The sequence below is a fragment of the Montipora foliosa genome, chromosome 8 (assembly GCF_036669935.1).
Source record: "Montipora foliosa isolate CH-2021 chromosome 8, ASM3666993v2, whole genome shotgun sequence".
NCBI lineage: Eukaryota > Metazoa > Cnidaria > Anthozoa > Scleractinia > Acroporidae > Montipora > Montipora foliosa.
Window position 1 is genome coordinate 25,963,581 of NC_090876.1, and position 17,500 is coordinate 25,981,080.

At 38.1% G+C, this 17,500-nt stretch overlaps 1 protein-coding gene across 3 annotated transcripts in view; it reads left to right on the top strand.

The window, feature by feature from the left end:
• Positions 1-17,500, top strand: part of LOC138012946 (bifunctional purine biosynthesis protein ATIC-like) — a 32,300-nt gene that overhangs the window by 1,260 nt on the left and 13,540 nt on the right. For 2 of the 3 annotated variants that reach the window (XM_068859888.1, XM_068859887.1), the window contains exons 2-9: positions 7,402-7,528; positions 8,467-8,543; positions 11,749-11,815; positions 12,984-13,072; positions 13,410-13,488; positions 16,413-16,485; positions 16,694-16,915; positions 17,026-17,280. In XM_068859888.1, coding sequence (XP_068715989.1) covers positions 7,402-7,528; positions 8,467-8,543; positions 11,749-11,815; positions 12,984-13,072; positions 13,410-13,488; positions 16,413-16,485; positions 16,694-16,915; positions 17,026-17,280 — 989 coding nt within the window. Of the gene's footprint in view, positions 1-811; positions 871-7,401; positions 7,529-8,466; positions 8,544-11,748; positions 11,816-12,983; positions 13,073-13,409; positions 13,489-16,412; positions 16,486-16,693; positions 16,916-17,025; positions 17,281-17,500 lie in introns of all 3 variants that reach the window. The other variant, XM_068859889.1, reaches the window with a different exon arrangement.

A 17,500-nucleotide genomic window follows, 5' to 3' on the forward strand; every position in this document is an offset into this window, starting at 1 on the left:
TGATAATATCATGATTTATCACTATATCACAGGGGGAAGAAGAAATTCTTACTTAATTAAATATTCTGATAATATCATGATAAATTATGCTTATATGATAAAAACCTAATGCGGAATATCAAAAAATCAGTCCCTTATAAAACCATTGATTAATCATGATATTATCAACATTGCTTACAAGAAACATACAAGATATTTCTTGATATATCATAAGTGATAATTAGTCATGATATAGTGATAAACCGCAATGCTGCACCTCTCTCCAACAAGAACAATTTAATTCGTTTAATGTAATTGGTTTGTACTAACTGACATTTTGCTTGCGAACGGCGATGAGCGGCGATGAGCTGAACTTAATTCTGTCAAAGTTTGCTTTTCATCCTCTCTTTTGTCATCATGCTGTTTGGCACTTCCATAAATAAATATTGGTAGAAGAAAATACTCAATATTTTTGCATTTTAGTTTGCATCTTTTCACCGCAAAACATTACCAGTCTAGATGCCGGTCTAGATGGGAAAATCTAGACCGCGGTCAATATCGATTTCAGCCAATCAAATTCGTGAACTTGGTAGTTCCCAGTCCTTGTGAGATAGAGCCATACAATAAAACTCAATATTAAACTCAACACCCACCTATAATAAGTTTTAATTTGCGAAGGCTAGGACTCTTTGATCTGTTGCAGATGTGCACCTTTTAGTGTACGCGTAAATTAACAAAACGGATTGCAATGCAAGGCTAGCGAAGAATTAATACCATTACAGTATTTAAATTCTTCCTTGAAAGGCATTAAGCAAGTTTAATATATTTCCAGACACAGCGCACAACACTGGGTATCTGGGATATGTATCAAACTTACTTGTTCTCCTACCTGTAAGTCCAATAATTCTTCATGTGTATTAAATCTAGATCAGGACATTGTGCATGGTTCTATCACTTACAAGAATCATTAATTGTAATTTCTGTTAATTCATATACATATACTTTCATCCTGGGGGTGGTACTTGACCCATGTTTGGGTATAGGGGTGCAGCTGAGGGTTTGAAATCCTGACCCTGTTTAGGACAAGAATACGCTAAAAACCCTACCCTGTGTGGGACAAAATATTTTAAATTAAGATACCGACAACAGAGATAGACTATTGATCGAGTTACGAGTTGAGTTGAGTTTGAGTTAAGATTGAGTTACGGTTTTTTTGCATTTTTGGCACTTAAATCTAATAAATATTAAGTAGAAGACACTGAGAAGGCCATCAAACACCGTTTTCGTGAAGTGCACAGGTGTATATTTGCGAAATGGTTATAAACTGATCAAAACAATCTTGAAATTTCCTGCACGGCAGTATTCTTGTTTAACACTTTACCAGTTTCAGCACTTGGGCTCCTTCAATTTGATTACTGCCTGTTTTGCTGTTATGTGGTCTCATCGATCAGTAGTCCCTTCAGAAGATTATTCCAAGCCGACCACATGGCTGATGAAAAGACCAGACCACAACACCGTACTCTTTTCGAGTAGTGTGTGCGATCTTTAATATCCCACAGTTTATGAACACTGAAGGTTGTGAGACGGGACCTGCGATTTATAGTCCTTATTCGCGAAGACTTGAAAGTCTAACCATTTGCAGATGGTATTACAAAGGCCTCAATTATTTTAAGATCCTGAATGTTGCGGGTCTGGCCGGAGTCGAACTCACTATCTCCTGCATAACAAACTGATCCACCGGCGCGCGGTTGTTCCTTTTAGCGATCAAGTCTATCGACGCAGAAAAGATGTCTTCTTGTAAGGCTAAGGATGGGATTTACTGTTAAGCCAGCTTATAGCCCTGGCGACTAAACGATGAAACGTACCGTTTGTCGTCCAGCAGCGTGGTTTTCGTGATCGGCTACCAGACAAAACGTTATCGGAACTAGTGAGCTGCAGGAGTGTTTATGTAAATATGGAATCCGGAACCTGGAACGCGTTTTTTCCCTTACTGATCCTAGCCTTTGTCAGTTTTCATTTATGTACTTGCAAAAACAAAAGAAACCGTTCTCGAAAAACCAAAATTAATTGACAAGTAAATCAATAAACAATGAGTTATAGCTGTAAACTGCTTTATGCAGGTAAAAGTGTAGACAGAAAGAAATGTCTATCGTGATTTGGTCAGATCATAGACATACTTTCAAAACTTGTTTCTAGACCTTTTTTAACCGGTTGAGTAGGGATCCAGACAGACAATTTTAAATTAACAATTAAAGATCACCTCTTCGAACGCTTGCCGACGACTTTTCGGTTAACTATCAACATTCCATTGCGTGAGAACCAGAACCAGGAGTACGCAAAGATCCCAAGTCTTACCATGTAGAAACGGGAAACAGAAGGTGAGCGAAACAAACTTCTTTTCATAGTGTTTTCACTGCTTAGTAACAAGTCATATTTTAGAAAGGGGCCAGTATAGATTTCAAAAAACAATGCGAATCGCACCCGTCACCTTTCTAGTCACAAAGTAACTCTCGAACCGGGCACCGTGACACAATCCGGGCTCCAGGTCTAAAACGCGGGTCACTTTTCACGGGTTACTCGTGGCAGGTCATTATTTTACCTTTTCGAAAGTAACCCAAAACCCTAATTGATTTGGGTAACCATAGACCTAAACTTGGCTTTTAGGCCTAAGGTTAGACAAATTGAGGGTTTGTGGTTACTTTCGAAAAGGTAAAACAATGACCTGCAAGTACGAGTGACCCGTCAAACTGAAAGTGACCTTTGTTTTAGACCCCACCCAATCTCGGTCATAAATTTCTGGGACACTTGATGCCACACATAAATTCACCCCTTCCCTCCTTTTCGAAGTTGTAGGGAAAAAAAACTATTGACTTTTCTCATGAATGCCCAAAGTCATAGCGCGATTGATCAACATTGAAAAGGGGGGAAGGGGTTGTATCTTGGGTTGGGGTCACCATCTTTTTGGCTGGGATTGTAGCTAGACAACTAGACGTCATAGCGGACCGAAGTAGGGATTAACGTGCATTTAATTTCATAACTTACAGTTTAAGTTACCACTTAATAGCACTTAAAAGAAAAATGTAATACCATCAAGGCCAGGCGAAACAATCAAGCATTACTTTCAACCAAGAGAAAATGAGGGGACAGAGGGAGGCTCCCGGTCCAGCCCTTGGGATATGTCATGTCCACCAAAGTTATTTTTAGACGAGCGGAGGTCTTTGTTCTAACGGAAGTCTGTCTTCCGAGACGTCCGCATGTAAGCCAACCTCGGTCTGATTTTTGAAAGGAAATAAATATTCATCAGCCTTCCACGTGCGCCACCATTTTCTCTTTTCACTAAGAACCTGTGAGCGAGGCAAGACTGCATGCGGACGTCTCGGAAGACAGACTTCCACTGGAACAAAGACTTCCGCTTGTCTAAAAATAACTTTCATGGACATGACATATCCCAGCCAACGCCCTGAGCCTCCCTCTCTGTCCCCTCATGTTCTCTTGTTTCAACATCTTGTGTCTTTCAACTTTGCAGTGAAATGGTTTTCCGACATGTGTGACTAGATCAAACATTTTCATTTATTTAAATGCTCGGCTCGTTTAACTGCCAACATTACAAAATTTCGGTGATTAGCAAACGTAACAGTCGTGTTGACGCATTGATTTTTAGAATTTCAGCAGTTATGAGCAAAGAGCGTAATGCTCGCTCACTTCGCCAAATGTTTCTCTCTGTCGTTTACGGCGTGTTGATCGACCATGATGCCGGACGACAAATACGGTTCATCGTAGCCGCCGGGCCGGCTGTAACTGGCTTAACAATACAGCCCATGTATCCCTCTAAGAAGACATTGTTTTGACGTCGATAGACTTAACAGCAGCAATGAGAATGATGCCGTGAAAGGTGTAATAATTATAAGATTGTTTTGATCATTGGAAAGCCATGGCATTTTGCCAAATTTTATGCAAATATATCTTTCAACGTGAAGAAAACAGTTTTCGAAGTGACTTGTACTGAATATTTACTACTTTTAATTCCGAAAAACGCCAAAAACTGTAACTCAATCTTAACTCAAACTTAACTCAAACTTAACTCAAACTCAACTCAAACTCAACTCAAACTCAACTCAACTCGTAACTCGATGAATAGCCGATCCCCCGACAACAATAGCATTCTTGTCAAGAAAAAGATCTTATGTTGATGGTTGACATTGTAATGTCTGGTTATCATTCGGTTTACTCAGTTGATACTATGCAAATCAGGAAAAGAAACACGTCGCTTGTCCAATTCACGAATTAATATTTTCACTTGTTATAACCTTTTTATAAAGAGATTCCAACACCTTTTGAGTTTTGAAGGAAATTAGAGCGTATTTTTTAGTGCCGAAGACACAAGCATGTTGGAGGAGTCTGGGGGTATCCCTCTCCCCCAGGAAATTTTACAAAGTCAGTTTCTCTCAAGTGGCATTTCCTGCATTTTGACACCATTTTTGTGATATTCTATGAGGACTTTATTCTTACTACTGGAGTCCCGCCATTTTTGGAGTTGCTAAATGGAGTAAGACTGTGGGCCTTATGAGTGTGCTCAACAGAGGGTATTCAATGGGGAGACTAAGCAAGGCATTATAGCATACTCCTGAGGATACGTATGAAACGTTTTACACTCAGATCGCAAAAAAGTACTTAAGATAAGCATTTTTTTCCTTGTTTTCAGAATTTCATGATAAATCGGGAGAATCTGATAAAAATCAGGAAAGCGGGAGGGAACACATCAAATCGGGAGGATTGGAATCTCTCGACTTGTAGTTGTCTGATGGAGTCACATTTCGACTTCTAACTATTGCAACCCTGTACTACTTCTAGTCTTTTCTAGAGTGAGAAGAATAAGCGAAGATTTGTGTGTTTGCACACCTCGGTTCGCTGTCGTTCGCTGTAAATGACTGTTTTTCTACTGAAAATTCAATTGTTAGTCTTCTGAGATCTCCTGAGTTAATGGACTGTCGTTGAATTCACCGAGACATATTATTTGTGGTATAAGTTGTTTTCCCTTATTTGGTGCACCAGTCACGCACGTGACGTGTAGCACCAGTCACGCACGTGTAGCGTCTGTGACGAAAGCCAAAATATTGGTCAATATTCCGACTATTCCCGCTCTAACGAACAATAGTTGGTTCATACACTTCACATAAAAAGGAAGGAAAATTCACCTCTCTCTTTTGTAGCTGGTTCACTTCAAACCAGCCCTACGTCAGAGCGTGTGGTTCCAATCTTTCTGAGGTTGTCTGTCTTCGTACGCGACAAAAGATGATGTAATGTCTTATCTTATTTGTTCAAAAGCCATTGGTGGTCTATTTGATGACTTTTATCGATCTATATGAAATCCATGGCCTATCAAAACCTAATCAAAGCCATTCGAAAACAATATTGACATTTTTAAAACAATGAAATGGCCGGAAATTCATCACGCAAAACACGGTGGTTCACGATTCACGTTTAATTCAAATCTTCATTCACAGGTCATGTTTAATTAACAAAAATTTGTTCGCGTGTACATGAAAAGATCTTACCATCTTTAATCACGAATAAAAAAAATTTTAAATCACGATTCACGAGAAAATAAATCACTCCTTCACGCTTCACATAAAAAGTATAGGGCACCCTCATTCAGCACCAGTGTTTGAATCCACCCCACCAGCAGTATCTCTTTCATGGCTCTGTAGGTGGCTCTTCAAACCACTAGCTGATTTACAGGGTCGATGATTAGCAGGGTAATGTTAGGGTCTTCACAGGGTTCATGATGTCCTTATGAGGAATGACCACCTTATGCACCAGCATGTGTCCCTTAATAGGCCAGCAATTGACTTGCAAACTTTGGTGCATAAAACGCATGTAGTTTCCCTCGGTCGCGGAGGTAGAACATCACCTGGGGGTTGTTGTGCATGAGATTTTTGATGGTTGACAAAGCCGGCCTTAGACAGTAATATGCGTCCACATGTTTCACACTCCCACTTGCTGATGTGAACATCCAAGTTGATGGGTACTCCTTTACACAGATCAAGCTTAAGCTTATTGCGTGATATGATCTTAACCTCCAAAGCTTTGCAAGCTTCTCCATTTACAGTGATCCTTGGCAAACTCCTCCCAAGTATAAACATCTACATGTACATGTAGCTGTAGCTGCTTCAGGTTATTTTTGATGGAATCCTTGAATCTTTTCCTAGGCTTGTGTTGTGGTCACTTACCAAACTTCAACTCACCATAGAAATCATACATACATACATACATACATACATACACACATAAATATAATGAATCACCCCCCAACTCTGGCTCGAGTGGGGCGAATTCACTTCTTACGACAGTAAAAGCTGGTGAAATCCTCACCCCCTGAGGGTGCTGTGGGGGTCTTAAATGACTGGTGCATAAATATCTTTATTAAAAACTGGATCATTGGATAATGCAATTCGAGAGTTTTGATTGGCTAAGCCATCATGGGTTAAGAGCCATTATACCATGATCTACAAACATGGCAAGCATATGCGTGAGTTTTTGGGCCTTTTTATTTTTATTGTAGTCTAGTTTTTTATATTTTGGGGGCGTTTTTAATAAAACAATTATTCCGCTCGCGCTTGTTGGATATGAGGTGTTTATGTCTATCATCTCATATCCAACGCGTGCTCTTGGAATAATTGATAAAAATAAATATACATGTATAATTATTTATGCACACCACACACATTTTATTACAACTAACTGACACCCTTGTAATTAAGCAAGTAACGCTCATGATAGAATAAACCTAGATGCAATACAAGACAATAAAAATAAATATGCAGGTACGTTGTATAGTAGAAGTCTTCAATGGGTTTGATGGAACCCCAAAAGTGCTTTTTCAATGAATTGCTAAGATATTGGTCTGATCACAAAGAGCTAGTGTTAAACACCAAGATGCACTGTAAAAGAGGGCGCTTCATGGACCGCGTTTCCTTAAATTCATTCGAGCACGACTGATTAATTATCCAAGATGGTGATCAACTAACAGCAACACAGAGACGGAAGCCCAAAAAGATATTTCTAGCTTGTAAAAAGGGGACTGAGGATTTTATAAAATGAACAACAGATAACATTATTTTTATGACATACAATGTATTATGGACACATTGCCATAAGGGGCTTTTTTATTGAACAAATTATCACAGCTCTCTTCATAATTCCATAAATCATTTGCATGTTCCTAAGGCACTATTCATTTTGTACTGCATCTGCGTGTTTAAGCTTTTCACAAAATCATACCCACTGGAAATTAAAGTTGGTTAGTTGCTTGCACTTGTTTACTTGTTACCAGGCTAATGGTTTTCAGCCTTGGTTTTATAGGAAAATGTTCCAAATTGCAGACAAGATTTAACAAGTCTAGTCTCTCTTTTTCCTTACCAGCTATTCTTAGTGTCTCGGATAAGAGAGGATTGTTAGAGTTTGGTAGGAAGCTTCATGACCTGGGATTTCATTTGATTGCATCTGGGGGAACGGCAACCAAATTGCGCTCTGATGGCATTCCTGTGAGGTATGGAAGCTGATGTACTTAAAGCAAGAAAGTTCTATATGGGCATTTTAATGAAATGATCACAATTTTTAGGAAAAAAGAGTACTTAATCAAATGATTGTCATGAGCAGTTTATCATAAGTATCAATATTGTGAAATAATTGGTTTTGTTTGATGGGTAGAAATAAGATTTGCCAGGACCATCAACAGGTTTACTCAGACAGCAATGCATTCGACTGTTGTGCATGAGGTCTCGTGTTAAACCCTAAGCAGATCAACACTCCGTCTATGACTCCTAGGAGTGAGACTTGATAGCTTTTACTCTTTCTGATGCAAGACGATTTTACTGGTTGATTTGGGGCGGGTGGGGGGGGGAGATGTTTTAGGAGTCAATGGTTTAAATTTCTTGGAAAACCTGACTCACAACCCTTGAATCCACCCACACACTGTTTGTAAAGAAAGGCATAGAACTCCTGGTGTTGTGGTGTAGCAGGCCTATAATATTTCTTGATCTCTAGCAAATATTGCTAAGACCTGGTTGGCATGAATTATCTCCAAAAAATTGTGTTCGAGGCCACCTAAGTAGAAACAGCTAAGAGCCAGGAGAGTTTGCAGGGTGAATACCAGGAAACTGTAGAGGGATTGCAAGTACTGTACATGTACTGATATGCGTCATTGTTAATTTGATAAACATCATGAAGTACCGGTATCCTCTTAAACTTGTCCTGAACTTAAACATCATTGTGTCTGTAGATAGATGTACAGACAGGAAGTAATTCAAAGAACTCACTTAATTCTACCTCCCAGGAAAACAAGTCACCAAAATCCCTGTTGCTCTAAATACATATTAGGTTATTAAGCATGCACTTTGTTACATGCAATCCTACATTTGCATGTACAATGTAGACCATAATTATGATGATTTTGTAACTTATTTCTTTTATATGTAACTGTACAAGAGATGTATCAGATGTGACCGGGGCACCAGAAATGTTAGGAGGGCGAGTAAAGACGCTGCATCCTGCTGTACATGCAGGTAATCTGTTAGACTGTATTTGCTGTCAGGACGTCATTGACATTGTTTAAAATTATAACAGAACTTTATTTTCACACGATGGTTAGCTTGTGGGGTTGGGCAAAAATGAAACCAAATTGATACCAGGGATTTCAATAAAATTTGAAGTAGGCAGCTGATTTAAGTCAAGTAGCCGACTGTGTGTCGCGGACGTACAGGTGTAACTAAACGCAATTGAATCGCATTAAAAAAATGCGGAAAAAAAAGTTAGCCGTTCACTGTAGCTCAAAGATGGCAGTATCAAATCTGATAATTATTTTGAATTTGAAGTTAAATAATTACATTAATAATTAAAGTCCATCAAAAATGAATTTTACTCTAGGTTTAAAGGAATCCTTGAATTAATTCAATTTAGGGGAAAAAGTAGCTGACTTCTCTGAGCGAAGTAGCGGACGCTTTTTGTCAGCCATCGGTGCTTATTGAAATCCCTGTAATACATATCAAATCATAATTGGTTTTTTTAGGCGAGGGGAAAACTGGAGTACCCAGAGAAAAATCTCTCGGAGCAGAGTAGAGAACCAATAAACTCAACCCCCATATGACGCCTGATCTGGAAATCGAGCCTGGGCCACAATGGTGGGAGGGGAGTGCTCTGACCACTGTGCCATCCATGCACCATACATGCACCCCCTGTTACATATGTGTTGTTGGTCTTAGCTCTGAAACAGAGATGTAAAAGAAAATTCATATCTTGTGTCCTCTGACATACAGTGTATAACCTTATACGGAGTTACCCAACGGGGTCATGGCAATACACTGCTGTGAGTAAGAAACCCTTAATAGACTAATGTTAAAACATGGAAGATACAATGAAATATTATAACTAGACATTTTTTATATACATATATTTCCTACCAACCTGTCTGGGAGAGGGTTTGAAAAAGGAATTGGCATGTGTTGTTATAAATAGAACAATATGACTACATGTATATGATTTTCTGCATGCTCTAATCCTTTTCATTTCCAGATCTCTTGGGACAAGTGTAGCCCTCAGAGACCTTAATACAGCTTACTTGTCCCAGAGCAGGGAGACCATTGTACATGTTCAGCCCAGTCAAAATGGTTTTGAGTACATGTAGTAGGCACGATGGCTTGAATAGTAGGCATCTTTCCCTTGTCTGGTAGGGGCATGCTCCCCGAAAATTTTTTGAGTGAAAATTTTGCTTCAAATGGTTGTATCTGGTGCATTTTAGGGGTAAACTCAGTCCCTCTATTTCAGCTTACAGATAACACTACTCAAGAGCTTTTTTCCTCAAATGCCAGTTATTTTCCACAAGTAGCTTATAATAACTTAATTTAAGTTACCGTATTTACCCGTGTATAGGTCGACCTTTTATGGCCTCAAAAGAAGCTCCAAAAATCGCCCTCGACTTATACATGGGTCAAAGATTTCGAGCCAAGTTCCAGCTAAATAATTTATTCAAAATAAACATCATAATGTGGTCGTTGGGCATAACAAACGCAGTGGACGAATACTTCAAAGTGAATGATGAAAGACTTCAAAATGAATGTAATTAAGCAATTCCAGTTGAAATGAAAAAGGATTTGTTTTACTTTAAATGTTGAAGATACTCACAAGCACAAATATGAAATAGACACTGGAAATTTTCGTTTTTCAAAGGCAGAAAGCTCTAAAAAACATTCTTGTTTCTTCAAATAAAACGCGATCCTTCAACGGCTTAGTAACCTGGCACAATTCCTCGTGTTTGTGAGCAAGCATGATCGTCACTCGTGTTGCCTGAAAATGCTGGTTGGTAATGATTGTCTTTTATTCTTTATACAAACCTGGATGATTTAAATGCTTTTGCAAACTTTGTATTGTTTGGTTTATGAGTTTTGTTTCGTTTGCCATGTGAGAAATTATAAGTCAAGCACCAATTAAACCTTGCACATTTCGCATCGTTTTTGAAGTTATTTTCAAAGATTGACTCCTGCTTCTGTGATGTTGTGCTTATCCTTTATCCTTGAACAACGAAACAGGTTAGTTTGAGGTTTACATGTTCGATTTTCTGAGAACTTTTTCGAAATTCAAGGACCAAATGCCCGCACATACATACAACAACCGCTGAACCACAAAACTATTAAGCGCTTGAGGCCCATAATTTTTTGTGAATCTACAGTTCCAGAAATCGAAGAATGCAAGATTAATATGCCATGAACATTTAGCAAAGAAATTAAGAAATTGCTTTTTTTGCCATCAAAAATGGGGGGTCGACTTATACATGGGATCGACTTATACACGGGTAAATACGGTACTTCAAATTAGGAATGTGGCCGCAGTGGATCATTTCTTTTGTCAGAACTGGCTGGCCAGACTGTTAGTTTTTCCAAGAAAATGCAACAATCTGAAGGAACAGTTGCATGATACATGTAATCCCTTGCATTCTTCAGGATTAGCATGTATCATCCTGGAAGCATGTTATTTCAGGTTATTTGAAGGCATTGTAGAGATGGTAGCCCTTCCAAATGTCCAGTTTGGCTGGTCAGTACTGTCAAATGGCTAGTGTCCTTAGACACCATCTTGTCACTACAAGAGCTTTGCTTCTTGACCGTTCATGTGCCTTTTTTTCCCACGTCATGTTCAAGGCTTTCCTAGGCCCCAGTAACCCCGCCGTTCAGCATGCAAGAGTCAGTTTGTGTCAAAATTTACTAGAAATTTCGGCTTGATTTACCAAAAAAAACATTGATGTAAATGTTTTGGTTACAATTAGATTTGGTCTAGTGGAGACCTCACATTAATTCATTATTGATGACCTTTAGTTGGTCGCAGATATTTTGTTGTACTTGGACTGGGCTGCATGTTCATGTAATTTACGTACCGTACTTTACACTGAGAATTTGCAACAGACATGATAAACAACTCTATACAAACCTCAGTAGTGTACGCAGTGTAATGTTGAATGAAACCCAGCAACTTGGGGATAAGCAAAATATCATTCATTTCCCCAAGGTTTGGTCTATGTCATAAAAAAAAGAAATGTAAAATTTGTTGACGTGCTTTGTGTACATTCTCTAGGCTGGAAATAGAGTTTTTTCCCCAACAGGATTTCCCAAGCAATTGAATAACCCATCAAAAGTACATAATGCGTTTCTTCTGTACATCGATGCCTTTTTGACTACAACTATCATGACAAAATTTTGTTACATGTATGTTGTTGTTTTTAAGGTATTCTTTCCAGATTAACTGAAGCTGACAAATGTGACATGCAAAAGCAAGGCTATGAATACATCAGGTACAAAAATGTTACGTCCTTATGTAACTAAGCACAAGGGTCATTCTAGGGGACAATGGCCTGTGGTCACTACTGTATACTGCCAAGCTGACAGTCAATTCACTACTTGCACAAATCCCATAATACACCTCTTTGCTAATTCTCAAGTAACGTCAAACCCAGATTTGCATATGATCTGCACAAAGAGTGAAATCCCAGGAGGAATCGAGCAGATGGGGCAGAACGGAGTCAACACGCCTATAGGTAATGGTGATGATAACGATACAAACATTAACCAAGACAATGCAAGTGAAAGCGATAGCGGACAAGACAATGAAAGCGTGCCGGGTTGTCTTCCAGATTATCTTCCCACTGCCAAACCATCTCTGATCAATTGAGGAAGGTGAAATGACGGAAGTACAATTGTCTTTTCATCGTCAGCCATAATTAATGCTTACAGTGAGATTGTCAGATGGAAAAAAATGTGTTTCTGGTACCATATGGAAAAATTGGACAAGACTTTATAGATCAAGTGACGTGACACATTAATGACTGGAATAACTCATCTGATAATTGTCATGTGTCTCTCAAAGCTGCTTTTGTCCTCCTTGCTGCGGGCCTACAAAAAACAGGGCCAAAGTCCAAAGGTAAAGATCATCAAGACGCCCTGTGGCTAAGCGACTTGTCCTGTGGAGAGAAGGTGAAATGAGCAAACTACTACGCAAATGCAGAATTATTCAAGGTCGAATTGGAAAACTGAAAGGTTCAGCGCCGCCTGACAAGACTAAAGTGTTTGCAAAGCTTTGCAATTTCAACTAAAATCTTCAGTGAGCTATTGATCATCGTTTTGAGAAGCCAAAAAATATCCTGTTTAAAGCTATGGTTGATAATGATGGCGCAAAACATTTTTTTCTCATGTCGGACTTCAATTCATGTCGTCAGCCTATCACTATTTCATTGCTCTGTGCTTTTTGTACAGTGTTTTGTATTCAGTCCGCATTTTATATCTGGTCTGCGTTTCATACGTGTTTTATACCTGGTCTGCAGTCCACGTTTTATACGTGTACTGACCTGTTCTTAATCTTGTGTGATAGAAACGTTTGCATTGTAAATAGATATACCATTGGCATGTATCATCATTTTAATTTATGGTACCTTTTGACTTTGTGGTAATTTAACTTTCCTGTAGGATTGTGGTGTGTAATTTGTATCCATTTGTCAAAACTGTATCAAAGGAGGATTGCACTGTAGAAGCTGCTGTAGAAGAAATAGACATTGGTAAATACATTATTTATTTCTTCCAACATACCCCACTCCCTAAATTGCAAGCTGATTTATGTAGGTGTCGATTGAATGGTTGGTTACTGTACATGACTTTTCCTGATTATATCTGTTATCTCCAAGTACTTTCTGTTGTTAAAAATGTGACTCAATGCTTGGCTGCAAAACTCTGATGAAATCTCCTGGAAAACTTCATTAAAGCCACATTGAAGACAAAGTGCTCAGTGTGACAGAAAACAGTCGGCAAAAAGATTCTTCAATGAAAATGTTGTACTTTTAGTATGAATTGAGTTGGTAATTACTGGTAACGACTTTGTTGGATATTTTTGTTCAGGGGGTGTTACCTTACTAAGAGCTGCAGCAAAAAACCATGCACGTGTGACTGTTATCTGTGACCCTGATGATTATGAAAGGTCAGTGGCATTTAACTGAATGTTTTTTTATTATTATCTACTGCTTTTCTGTCCCAGATTTTACTTTTGGAATGAAAATGTTTGTACGTGCAGACATGTATTTTTTCAATTACCGTATTTACCCTTGTATAAGTCGATCCGGTGTATAAGTTGACCCCCCATTTTTGATGGCAAAAAAAGCAATTTCTTAATTTCTTTGTTAAATGTTCATGGGGCACTAATCTTGTATTCCTCGATTTCTGGAAATGTGGATACACAAAAAAGTCAGGGCCTCAAGCGCTTAATAGTTTTCTGATTCAGCAGTTGTTGTATACATGTATGCGGGCATTTTGTCCTTGAGTTTCGAAAAAGTTCTCAGAAAATCGGACGTGTAAACCTCAAACTAACCTGTTTCATCGTTCAAGGGTAAAAGGCTTTAGAGGATAAGCACAACATCACAGAAGCAGGAGTCAACCTTTGAAAAAAACTTGCAAACGATGCGAAAATGTGCAAGGTTTAATTGGTCCTTGACTTATAATTTCTCACATGACAAACAAAAGAAAACTCATAAACCAAACAATACGAAGTTTGCAAAAGCATTTAAATCAGCCAGGTTTGTATAAAGAATAAAAAACAAAGGTCGACTTATACACGGGTAAATACGATAAATACAGAGCTGGGTGAAAACTGTTAATTTAATATCATCAGCAACACATTTCAAGCTTAATATATAACTCATGAAGTTTTTACTGTCATTTTATTGTAGTTCAATATTTGATTGGCTGTCATTGTTTATTAGGTTATTATTTATTTATTTTAAATATTCTAAGTATTTTAAGTCATGTCACTGCACTTCTGCCAACTCTCCCTGGTATGGAATGAATCTCCCAGTCTCCTGAACATGTCATCAAATCTGCCAGATAACATGACTTTAAACCTTTTAAGGACTTTGTTCCATTATAGGCTCAAATGGCATCTGACTGTAAGAAATTGTAGTAATTCATGTGCTCTCACATCATTAGCTAATTAGGGTTGTCTGCCTGTGTCTTAACGTCATTATCAAGTCAAAGATTACAAAGTTTTCTGTGTATATAAATACTAAATAATATACATCTAAAAGCAGCAATAGGCAATCAAAATGTTAAAATAACTTACAAACTAAACAAAGAGTTAAGCACGTATGGAAGCCGCCTGTGCATTCAAAATCTACTCTGATGACATTTCCTCAGAATCTTACAAAGGCTTGCATTCAGTTTACTTCTACCGTGCACTGTTATAAGATGTTTGCCAATTGCCAAATTCTTGTGTTCTGCAAGTCCATTCAAAATGGTGTTGGGCCACGTAGCCAACATATTCTGCATCGCACAGATCACTTGAAAAGTGGTAAACAACGCAAATTGCTGATTAACAATAGACGGCTTTGCTTCCTTGGGCCTAAGGTCTTACTATAATTTTCTATACTCACAAAAGCTAGCTGCAATGTAGGGCCATCTTATGACCACAGGCTTGCAGGCAGCCCTAAAGATGCAAGAGTGTGTGAAGTCACATTATTTTGAGACAGTTGTAACGGGCGATTCAACTGGTCAAGGAAATTTTTCAATAAAAACTTCAAATCATGACATTTCTTTATGAAAATCCACTCACCAACTACATTTGTATTTTCTGTGTTGTCCCAAGTGATTTGATGGGTTTTGGGACGCTTCAATTTCCCTTTCAGATCTGACACATAAATGGACAAGGAATGCAGCTTCCATGGCGGCTCATGGCCAAAGGCCTCCAGAATTTAGCCAAATTTCTCCCTTTTCCAAAGAACACAACTGATGGATAGATAGATAGATAGATAGATAGATAGAAACTTTATTTATGTGTCAAGAAGAAGCTAGCCGAGGGGCAGGCCCTCTACTAATAGAGGACACCTAAAGTTTGAAATAAAATAGATACAATAATTAAGTAGATGAAAAAATCCATACAATATGTTACAAATTGTTAGCTAAATACTAAAGCTACATGTAAGTGCCAAAATGCTAAAATTATGATACTATAGTACTGGATACTATAATACTAAAACTGAGTGCTAAAATGCTACAATTATTTCAGATGAGACATCAACTATCACACAGAAGACATCCTTTGCATCCATCATCAATAAGAATTTTATCAAAATGAAATTAACCAATCAAAAAGCTCAGATTTCCCCCAAGAGAGACAAAAGTTTGATTGTTTTTTGATTGGTAAATTTTTAATTTTTAATTGGTTGATTGCTTTTTGATTGGGTAATTTAATTTTGATCAGAATACTCAGATTTTTGACTAAGGTCACGTAAATGCCTACAGAGAGCATTGGCAGAAACATGATCTTTGAAAGGAAGACTAATCCTGACTATGTTAGTCATGTCAGTGTTTCTTTCAACTCTTCTTGTTGAAGAATTACATTCATGAGCAGATCTAGAAAATTGGGAAATAGGCAATTCTATAAGTCTTAAACTGGTTGCATAATTTTTCTAGATCTGTTCATGTTTGTAATTCAATAATGTTCTATCAGAATGACAAGCCCTCTATCATGTAAATGCATGTGATTAACGATCTGAGATTGCCACATTGTCTTTAAAAAAAACAAACAAACATAATTGTGATAATTCCCACCCTGGTCAGAGCTTTTCTCTGTCCTTGTGTGGGCCCATTTCCATTAGTAGGGCTAACGCTCACATGGTTCATATGGGGTAGAAACCTAGCACTTCACATTACACTCTAATCAGTTAAGTCTGTTGAAACATAATTGCAAATGTTTTGCTGTAACATTAATTGGGAAACCCAAATGTTTGTAATGTGTTCATTGTACCATTTTAAAATTTGTAAATATGCACACAAACAGTACAATGTACTGAATTGTCCTTTAGAAAAAAATGTAAAAAAATCAAGAATAACATATTATTTACACACTTTTAGGGTGGCAGATGAAATTAGTTCCACTGATAACAATGATACCTTGCTGGATACAAGAAAAATGCTGGCATTGAAGGTCTGTATATGTTGCCAATAGACTGTTCTGTTGTGAGGGTTACACGATAAGATAGCCTACCTTTCACATGCTAAAAAATATTAATTACACATTTTATTAATCTATGGCATCATTGAACTTAAAAAAATATCTTAATAGTAATAGTTTATTTTGACACAGTGTTCTGTCAGTTTCCAAATATTAAAAATCCACACTGATTTATTTTCAGGCTTTTAGTCATACTGCTGCTTATGATGAGGTCATTTCTGACTACTTTAGAAAGAAGTACAGCGAAGGTGTATCACATGTACCTCTTCGATATGGCATGAATCCTCACCAAAAGCCAGCACAGCTTTTCACATCTGAACCTAAACTACCAATCACTGTCCTCAATGGATCCCCAGGATTTATAAATCTTTGTGATGCCTTAAATTCTTGGCAACTTGTAAAGGTTAGTTTTATCAATTCATTGACATTCTTTATTCAGGGTACATCCTGCATCTTATTATCTTGAAGTTACTGTAGGTATAATTGAATGCAATGCCTTTGGTTGTAATTTAGGAGTTACGAAAATCCCTTAAATTGCCAGCAGCAACCTCATTCAAGCACGTAAGTCCAGCTGGTGCAGCTGTTGCTGTCCCTCTGACTCCTGAACAAGCCAAACTGTGCATGGTTGATGATATGATTGACAACTTAACACCATTAGCCACAGCCTATGCCAGAGCTAGGGGTGCAGATAGGATGTCGTCCTTTGGTGACTGGGTTGCTCTTTCTGATGTCTGTGACCTCCCCACAGCTAAAATTATTTCAAGAGAGGTGAGCTTAATAATGTTTATTATTATTTGTAACTAGCATTTAACAAGTATACATACATGTAAATGGGGGTTTGCTTCACATTTTTTTAATTTGTTGTTCAGTTAGTCTGCATACAGCCACCCCTTCCCCTTTCTTCTGAGGGGAGGAGGCAGCTGTACACAGGCTATTGTTCACTGTCATCATCTGTCTTTCTGAGAAGAGTCCACTTATGTGAACAACA